The sequence below is a fragment of the Macrobrachium rosenbergii genome, chromosome 41 (genome assembly GCF_040412425.1).
Source record: "Macrobrachium rosenbergii isolate ZJJX-2024 chromosome 41, ASM4041242v1, whole genome shotgun sequence".
NCBI lineage: Eukaryota > Metazoa > Arthropoda > Malacostraca > Decapoda > Palaemonidae > Macrobrachium > Macrobrachium rosenbergii.
In genome coordinates, this window is record NC_089781.1 from 23792881 (window position 1) to 23802880 (window position 10000).

The following is a 10000-nucleotide window of genomic DNA, read 5'->3' on the forward strand; positions in this document are numbered from 1 at the left end:
TTCTTCTTCTGCTTAAGAGTCGTCGGAAGACTCTTTGTGTGTATGTGTGTGTTGGCGTGAGGTGGTTACCTCCCTCTCCCCTCCCCTCCCCTATCCTCCTCCCCCTCACCCACCCACTCCCCCACAGTCTTCCTTTTCTTCTTTTTCTTCTTATTCTTCTTCTTCTTCTTCTTCTTAAGAGTCGTCCGAAGACTCGTGTGTGTATGTGTGTGTGTGAGGTGTTTACCTCCCCCTCCCTCCCCCTATCCTCCTCCCCCCACCTCCCTCCACAGTCTTCTTCTTCTTCTTAAGAGTCGTCCGAAGACTCATTCGTGTGTATGTGTTTGTGAGGTGGTTACCTCCCTCCTCCCCTCCCTCCCCTATCCTCCTCCTACCCTCACCCACTCCCCACCTCCCTCCACAGTTTTCTTCTTCTTCTTCTTCTTCTTCTTAAGAGTCGTCCGAAGACTCGTGTGTGCATGTGTGTGTGTGTGAGGTGTTTACCTCCCCCCTCCTCCCCTATCCTCCTCCCCCACCTCCCTCCACAGTCTTCTTCTTCTTCTTAAGAGTCGTCCGAAGACTCATTCGTGAGTATGTGTTTGTGAGGTGGTTACCTCCCTCTCCCTCCCCCTCCCCCTATCCTCCTCCCCCTCACCCACTCCCCCACCTCCCTCCACAGTTTTCTTCTTCTTCTTCTTCTTCTTCTTCTTCTTCTTCTTCTTGTTCTGCTTAAGAGTCGTTCGAAGATTCGTGTGTGTATGTGTGTGTGTGTGTGTATGTGCGTGTATGTATGTATGTATGTGTGTGAGTGATGTGGTTATTTGGTAGTCGTCTTGGTTGTCGTTCTTGGCATGTCTGATATAGTGATGGGGTAATAGAGAGGAGGGAGTTGGGGAGTGAGGGGTGAGGGAGTGAGGGAGGAGGGGTGGAGTCTTTCATTCGATTTTTCACTTTCCATTTATTTATTTATTTATTTATTTATTTATCCCTTAAAAATAGAATTGTTTTGGTATTTTCGAAACTGCTTGGAAGCAAATAACCTAAAGTAAAATGAGAAGTTTTATTTTTTCCCTTATGTTAGTAACACTGTTCTTGATGTTGCATTTCTTCCTTCAATTTATTTTGTATATCGAGAGATTAATGGAAACTCTATTCCTCAATTAGGCCTCTTAACTTATTCATTGACTGATTTTTATTGACTTAATAATGCCTCTGTGTTCAAGGAGTTTCACCTTCGTATCGAGGGAATGTTTAATATTTTATTTATAAAAAAAATAATATGGATTCCGGGTTAAGGTTTTTGAGAAATTCTCCATAATAATAAATATCAACCTAATTAACCTTTTCAATTGGGCTAATAATTTTGAGAGACTTTTCCTTGATAAATGAGATAAAAAATATTTTCCGTGATGAGAAAAAAATCTTTTCCTTGATGAGAAAAACATCTTTTTCCTTGATAAATGAGAAAAAAATCTTTTCCTTGATAAATGAAAAAAAAATCTTTTCCTTGATAAATGAGAAAGAATCTTTTCCCTGATAAATGAGAAAAAATCTTTTCCTTTATAAATGAGAAAAAATCTTTTCTCTGGTAAATGGGAAAAAATCTTTTCCTTGATAAATGAGAAAAAAATCTTTTCCTTGATAAATGAAAACAAATCTTTTCCCTGATAAGTGAGAAAAAATTTTGTTCCTTGATAAATGAGAAAAAATCTTTTCTTTGATAAATGAGAAAAAAGTCTATTCCTTGATAAATGAGAAAAAAGTCTTTTCCTTCATAAATGAGAAAAAATCTTTTCCTTGATGAATAAGAAAAAAATATTTTCCCTGATAAATGAGAAAAGATTCTTTCCTTGATAAATGAGAAAAAATATTTTCCTTGATAACAGAGAAAAAAAATTCTTTTTCATGATAAATGAGAAAAAAATATTTTCTTTGATGAGAAAAAAAATCTTTTCCTTGATAAATGAGAACAAAAAATCTTTTCCTTGATAAATGAGAAAAAATCTTGTCTCTGATAAATGAAAAAAAAATCCTAAAGTGTTGGACGAAATTTTTCAAAAGTTAAAAATGAGTTACTTGACAGATAACATACAACAGATAAGTCCACCACTTCTGCTCTACTAAACTTAAACGAAATCAGAAGCTGGATGAGATAAAGATTATGTAATAAAAATCAACAATTATTTTTAAAAAATTCTATTAATATGCAAAATATTGTGGATTTTTATTACATACCAGTTTATCACACTGTGAATTTCTTAGCAAGACAGAAATTCTTTTCCCTAGTCTTGCAGAGAAGTGAAAACAAAAGATTATGTAATGAAAATCAACAATTATATAAAAAAAAATTCTATTAATAAGCAAAATATAATTGTGGATTTTTATTACATACCAGTTTGTCACACTGTGAATTTCTTAGCAAGACAGAAATTCTTTTCCCTAGTCTTGCAGAGAAGTGAAAACAAAAGATTATGTAATAAAAATCAACAAATATATGAAAAAATGTATTATTATGCAAAATATAATTGTGGATTTTATGAAACAAAAGTTTATCACACCGTGAATTTCTTAGCAAGACAAAGTTTCTTTTCTGCAGTCTTTCAGAGAAGTGAAAACAAAGTTTGCATAAATAAAAAACAACAGTTTTTAACATTAAAAGATGAGTGAAAGCTCGTTTTCATATTTCCTTAGCATGTGTTCTGACTGCATATGTAGATGTTTTTTAATAATCATATATTACAATCCACGTCTCTCAGCGCCTGGGTGATCCACGGTGCTTGATAGAACGGCTACGCCTTTTAATTCTCTCTCTCTCTCTCTCTCTCTCTCTCTCTCTCTCTCTCTCTCTCTCTCTCTCTCTCTGTGTGTGTGGAGTGTAGAGAGCAGGCCTCTCTCTCTCTCTCTCTCTCTCTCTCTCTCTCTCTCTCTCTCTCTCTCTCTCTCTCTCTCTGCGAGTGTGGAGAGCGGGACGATATTCAAAGAAAGCAAATGTGCTATCTATCTATCTATCTATCCAAAATTCTTGATAGAACGGCTACTCCTTCTAATTCTCTCTCTCTCTCTCTCTCTCTCTGCTAGTGTGGAGCGCAGGACGATATTGAAAGAAAATAAAAGATGAACTATCTCTCTATTTATCTATCTATCCATCCACAGTTTTTGAGAGAACGGCTACACATTTTAATTTCTCTCTCTCTCTCTCTCTCTCTCTCTCTCTCTCTCTCTCTCTCTCTCTCTCTCTCTCTCTCTCTCTGCGAGTGTGGAGAGCAGGACGATATTGAAAGAAGGAAGTAGATGCACTATTTATCTATCTATCTACCTATCTACCTCTACTTATCTCTGTTCCCCCTTATCTCCCCATCTACTTTTACCTATTTAACCGGAACAGAGAACTACAATGCAAGAGAGAGTGATGAAGTTACCTATCATCTTCTCATGATGAAATGCTTTACATCCCATATCCTATTACAAACAAAAAACAAAAGAAATTTGCAATTAACAGTTCAATTAATCCCAGAGCGTTTAAACGCTGATACCTGTTATATAATTAAAAATGAATTTTTTTTAAAGATTCAAAATTAAACAGCAGATAACATTTAAAAATTTTTTTTTTTAAGAATGAGCAAGACTATTTCGATGGAATTCAATTAACGCCTTTGCAACTGCCTTGCAATCAAGCAGCGCATTTTTGTGTAATATTTAATAATATTGGCAATTATAATGGCACGGCAGTCCTCACGTACTGCCGTTTTATGAGATTTAATTAGCCGATGTATTATACAGGAATTTGATACCGGAGGCATCAAGAACAGTGGGAGAAAGCGGTGAGGTTCGAAGACATTCATTATTATTATTATTATTATTATTATTATTATTATTATTATTATTATTATTATTCATAAACACCCCTTATTAGCATGGGTCACTAAGATGGTGAAGAAAACTAAAATGGTGTGTATGCAAATGTATATTTATTTCTAATATATATTTACACTTAACCATTGTGGATTTCTTCGCCAGTATTATTATTATTATTATTATTATTATTATTATTATTATTATTATTATTATTATTATTATTATTATTATACGAAGGAAGAAGACCGTCTTTGAGGCAAGTTTTGTTGAATAAAATGGCTGCATTTTGCGAATTGATTTTATACTATCTATCTATCTATCTATCTATCTATCTATCTATCTAATATTATTATTATTATTATTATTATTATTATTATTATTATTATTATTATTATTATTATTATTATTATTATTATTAGTATTATTATTATTATTATTATTATTATTATTATTATTATTATTATCATTATCGGTTTGATTACAGGGAGAATATTCTGTCATTTTACAATCCAGCTTCTTTTTATTTTTACAAATGACCGAATAAGCAGTAAAATTCAGACTTGCATATAATGCACAATAATTTAGAATCTGATATTCTCATCATTATTATAAATTTCGGTCACATAATATTTTAATAGCTGTGGTAACATACTTAATCATTTTCCATAATCAATTATTTCGACATGTGAAAAAAGAAAACTAGTATTTGTTGTAGAAAAAAGTAAATACAATCACGCAATTAAACTGATGACTGTAATTATCTAAATTTAATGACCGATTGATTGATAGAATAACTGATTTATACAACTAGGGTCATTACAACAACGCTCAGGGACACTGATAAAAAATATCGAAATAGTTTATATTTACATATTACCATTGCAAATGCAGTTCTATAAATTGTATTAAAAAAACATATTTACCATTAAAAGTGCCTTTCTATAAATGCTATTGCCAAAAAAAAAAAATTCCAAAATTAATATTCACATAAATACGATAAACAAAAGCGATTTCATTAATTACAGGCCTTCAAAATATCTAAAAAGAAAAATCGGACGCAAAAGATTCCGAAGCAATCATTAAGCTATAAACGGCTTTGTAAATATTCGTGGACCCAAATATTACCGTAAACTCGGTTTTGGCCAAAAACTTACTGCATTAATTACTAGGTCTTGAAAAATATCGGAAACTAAAAATAAAATTACAAAACGCAAAAGCGACCTTAATATTGAAATTAATTTTATTTATTCTGTTTGTTTTATTGAGTAAGCAATTCCGCTACGAACTTAGTTCGCTGATTTAAAACCCAACTAACAAAATCTGCAATAATAATAATAATAATAATAATAATAATAATAATAATAATAATAATAATAATAATAATAATAATAATCTAAAAATATAAAAATGTATGTATGTATGTTCCACATACACTCTGAAACGCATTGTGCAATTTTAATCAAACTTGCTACACATATGACTTACTGTCTCGAAAAGAACACTGTGGGGGTAAGACTTCACTAGCACCAAAGGGTGTTGGGGTTGGAAGGGCTTTCCTGAAACGGGGCGGGTTCTGCCAGTGAAACGGGGCTGGTTATGCCCGTAGACTTAGTAACTTTATGAATTTATCATACCTAATTTCGGTATACATATGGCTTACTGTCTGGGAAAGAATACTGTGGGGGGTAAGACATCAATGGCACCAAAGGGGGTGGGGATTGGGAAGGGGGTGACAGAGAGAAAATGAGAGGGAGAGGAAGTGAGAGAGAGAGAGAGATAGAGAGAGAGAGTAGAGTTACAAGGATTAAGATGTCTCAAAGACTTATTAGTCCATTTGAGGAAACATCACATTCTCACTTATTTCTGGAGCAGGTTTTACTGTTCATTCAGTTTTCTAATGATATTGTCTAGCTTTCTTTTAAACTCTTCCTCCACACTGTTGCTGTTTACAACTTCTGGTGGAAGTTTATTCCATGTGTGTTATGGAGAAGAGAGAGAGAGAGAGAGAGAGAGAGAGAGAGAGAGAGAGAGAGAGAGAGAGAGAGAGTAGAGGGGGTGTTATGTTGAAGAGAGAGAGAGAGAGAGAGAGAGAGAGAGAGAGAGAGAGAGAGAGAGAGAGAGTGAGTTTATCAGGTGTCATTCAGAGTTTTCCCGGGCAGCGCCGGTTGTTAGTTAGTAATATCGATAATAATGAACTTTATTTCAGTATTAAGCTATGCATGTCAATAATTTGGGATACAAACAAGTAACATATATATATATATATATATATATATATATATATATATATATATATATATATATATATATATATATATATATATATATATATATATATATTATATATATATATATATATATATATATATATATATATATATATATATATATATATATATATATATATATATATATATATATATATATATATATATATATATATATATATATATATATATATATATATATATATATATATATATATATATATATATACATAAGAATGACAAAACTTAAGAAAAACCTAGAAACGTAAAAGCAATCTCTTGTATTTCAATATCAACCCGTCATTTGCAGTCTTAGCTAGTAACTACTCTTCTGCCAAATAATTCTGCTCCCCAAAAGTCCGAAATTACTGTGCAAAACAATTTTTACTCCCCATTTTTAAATTTACCATGTATCATTTCATTTGTTTGGTTTACTGTCTTTAATTAAAACAAGCGTGATAAACTCGTACGCTCTTCATTGGCTGATATTAATTACAAAAGGTAATTGTAATTTCCACAACTAAAAGAACACAGTGGGTATTTAGCAGACCTCATCCATGCAACGATTTTAGAAAGAAACTGGAGTAGTTGGAGGAGGAGGAGGAGGAGGAGGAGGAGGAGGAGGAGGAGGAGGAGGAGGAGGAGGAGGAGGAGGAGGAGGAGGAGGAGGAAGATGAAATGGGTGTTAAATGATGAAGGTAATGGAGCCGAAGAGGGGAGGGTTAGGGCTGTCGTGGGGTTGGGGAGGGGTTATAGGTTTGTGAGGAGGTGGGCGGGGGGAGGTGGGGGTAGGAGGAGGAAAGGGTGGAGCAGAGGAAGGAATGAAGGCCTGTTTAGGATCCTCGCTGAGGACGGTTCTAGGATCATATCCCAAATATCCATTACTCTCTCTCTCTCTCTCTCTCTCTCTCTCTCTCTCTCTCTCTCTCTCTCTCTCTCTCTCTCTCTCTAATTTGTGCGTTGGTATGCAGGATTCATAAGTGGCAAACCTCGACCTGGACGCAGCATTAGCCATAAACTCGCTTTATGCATCCAGCCATGCAATTAGCTACCGGCCATCAGTTATGCTACGATACTCTTTTAGACTTCTCAGCTATCAGCATCGGCTCTCTGGGAGATTAAATCCCTGACGGGGATCATCTGGCCATGATACCACCGCCTGCCTCTCTCTCTCTCTCTCTCTCTCTCTCTCTCTCTCTCTCTCTCTCTCTCTCTCTCTCTCTCTCTCTCTCATTTTTCTGAGAACTTCATGGAATGGGTTGACTTACTGTATGTCTATGAACCTCACGTAGTCAGTTATTTTTAATTAGTATATTTTTCTATAATTAATACGCTTGCGCATTCATCCATTTCTCTCTCTCTCTCTCTCTCTCTCTCTCTCTCTCTCTCTCTCTCTCTCTCTCATTCTTCTGAGAACTTCATGGAATCGGTTGACTTATGTCTACTGTAAGAACCTCACGTACTCAGTTATTGTTAATCAGTATATTTTTCTATAATTATTAAGCCCGCACACTCACACTCTCTCTCTCTCTCTCTCTCTCTCTCTCTCTCTCTCTCTCTCTCTCTCTTGAGAATGTCATGGAATGCGTTCGATTCTGTTTATTGCAAGAACCTCACGCAAAGTGTAAGATATTTTATTTTTTGTCAATTTTTTTGAGTTGGCAAATTGTTCTATAGTCAATATTACGCCCGCAATCTCATCTCTTTTATCTATCTATCTATCTATCTATCTATCTATATGCCGCCTTTTTGTCTTTTCTTTATATTCTAGCCTTCCTACTTTTTTTTTTTTTGTCTGAGGGTATTAGGTTACCTATCCCTCAGCCCCTGTAATAATAATTCATAAATGTCTTGCTTATGAAATAATATCTCTCGGTAAATGATAAAATTGCTCGTAGCTTCCCGGAAAGTTAAAACTAAACGGAATTTGACTCTCTCTCTCTCTCTCTCTCTCTCTCTCTCTCTCTCTCTCTCTTCGAAAAACTCCCAATTTCATCATTATTATTGTTATAGACTTCAGCGTAAGTTATTTCCCTTTATGAAATTTTCTTGTCATAATGAAAACAAAACTCTCTCTCTCTCTCTCTCTCTCTCTCTCTCTCTCTCTCTCTCTCTCTCTCTCTCTCTCTCTCTCTCTTTCCTAGTTCGAAAAACTTCCCATTTCATCATTATTGTTATTGTAAATTTCAGCGTAAGTTATTTCCCCAATGACATTTTCCTTCCATAATGAAAAAGAAATCTTACCTTCACGCATAAAATGTCTAATCCTTAAAAAAAACAAATATTTTTTTTTCAAAATAAAAAAACTTAACGCACAATATGTCTAATAAAAAAATCAGTACTTGAACATTTTTTCATAAAAAAACTTAACGCCCAATACGTCTAATAAAAAAAAATAAACTCTTAAAACATTTTTCTTTTCCAAATGAAAAAAACTTAAACGCACAATATGTCTAATTAAAAAAATGAATACTTAAAACATTTTTTTTCTTTTCATAATAAAAAAAACTTATCTTAGAGCATAAAACGTCATAAAAAAATCAATACTTGAACATTTTTTTTATTTTCACAATGGAAAAAAACTTCTTAACGCATAAAATGTCTAATGAAAAAAATCAATACTTAATAATGATTCACTTCCTCTTACCTCCTCCGCAGGTGTAGGATCCCCAGGCACGGGCATTTCCTCCGGGGGCGTCTCCAGCAGCGTCTCGGGAGGCGAGGGGAGCGAGACCTCCTTCTGCGCCGGCTGCTCCGGCCGCATCATCGACCGTTTTTACCTTCTGGCCGTCGAGCGCAAATGGCACGCGGGCTGCCTGCGCTGCGCAGCCTGCCATTCGCCGCTGGACGCCGCCGTCACCTGCTTTGCGCGTGACGGACACATCTTCTGCAGGGACGACTACCACAGGTGAGTCTCCGCTGCGGGCCACGGGGGGTATCTGGGGTTAGGTTCCTCCCTCCTCCGGCGGGAGGCGCCCTGCCTTAGGGCCAAGGTCCCGAAACTTCCTTTACCCGGGTTTATCCCCTCCGGCGGGATGCGTCTTGCCTTAGGGCCAAGGTCCAGAAACTTCCTTTACCCGGGTTTATCCCCTCCGGCGGGAGGCGCCTTGCCTTACAACTAAGATCCTCAGAATATCTGGACCCGGGTTTCTTTCCTCCGGCGGGAGGCGTCTTGCCTTAGAACTGATATCCTTAGAATATCTGGACCTGGTTTTCTCCACTTCGGCGGGAGGCGCCTCTTCGTACAGCCGAAGGTCCAGAGGCTACCTGAACCCGGGTTTCTTCCCTCCGGCGGGAGGCGCCTTTTCATTTGCTAGACGTCACAGGGGCGTAGGTGGACGCTGCCTTTCTGAAATAAATTCGTCATGTGATTCTTACGAATGGACTGCAGTTTCAGTTAATGAAAATTCAGGAATATGGTTATTATATACTGCAATAATTACTGAAAACACAAGCATATTATTCCTAATTAACCGCAGACATCTGGTGATTACGAATGGAATGTAGTTTTAATTACCAAAAATTTAGGCATCTCGTAACAAAAATGTATTGTGAGAATATGTCAAGAATTTCCTGTCATCCTTTTTTTTTTGTCACACGGGTTGTGAAACTGCTCGCCAAAACTTTAGATGGCCTCATTGCATAATTTGGAATTGACTCAGTAACTTTATTTACAAAAATCCTTTTTGTCCCAACAAACAGATTACGATGCTCGTGCGTGTATGTATGGTCGTGTGTGTGTGTGTGTGTGTGTGTGTGTGTGTGTGTACGTGTGTGTGCTCTTGTATGAGAATAGCGCTTGTGTGTTTATATGCTTATAGTATAAAGCTTCAGTTTATCTTTAAAGTAATTAACGATCTCATATCAATAAAAAAAAATTCCCTCTAGGCTAAAGGGAA

The 10000-nt window shown here is 35.8% G+C and overlaps 1 protein-coding gene across 7 annotated transcripts in view; it reads left to right on the forward strand.

Moving 5' to 3' along the window:
• The window catches only part of LOC136826754 (LIM/homeobox protein Lhx9-like), a 270551-nt gene that overhangs the window by 95896 nt on the left and 164655 nt on the right, over positions 1-10000 (forward strand). For all 7 annotated transcript variants that reach the window (XM_067084168.1, XM_067084164.1, XM_067084167.1 and 4 more), the window contains exon 3: positions 8760-9009. In XM_067084168.1, coding sequence (XP_066940269.1) covers positions 8760-9009 — 250 coding nt within the window. The remainder of the gene's footprint in view (positions 1-8759; positions 9010-10000) is intronic.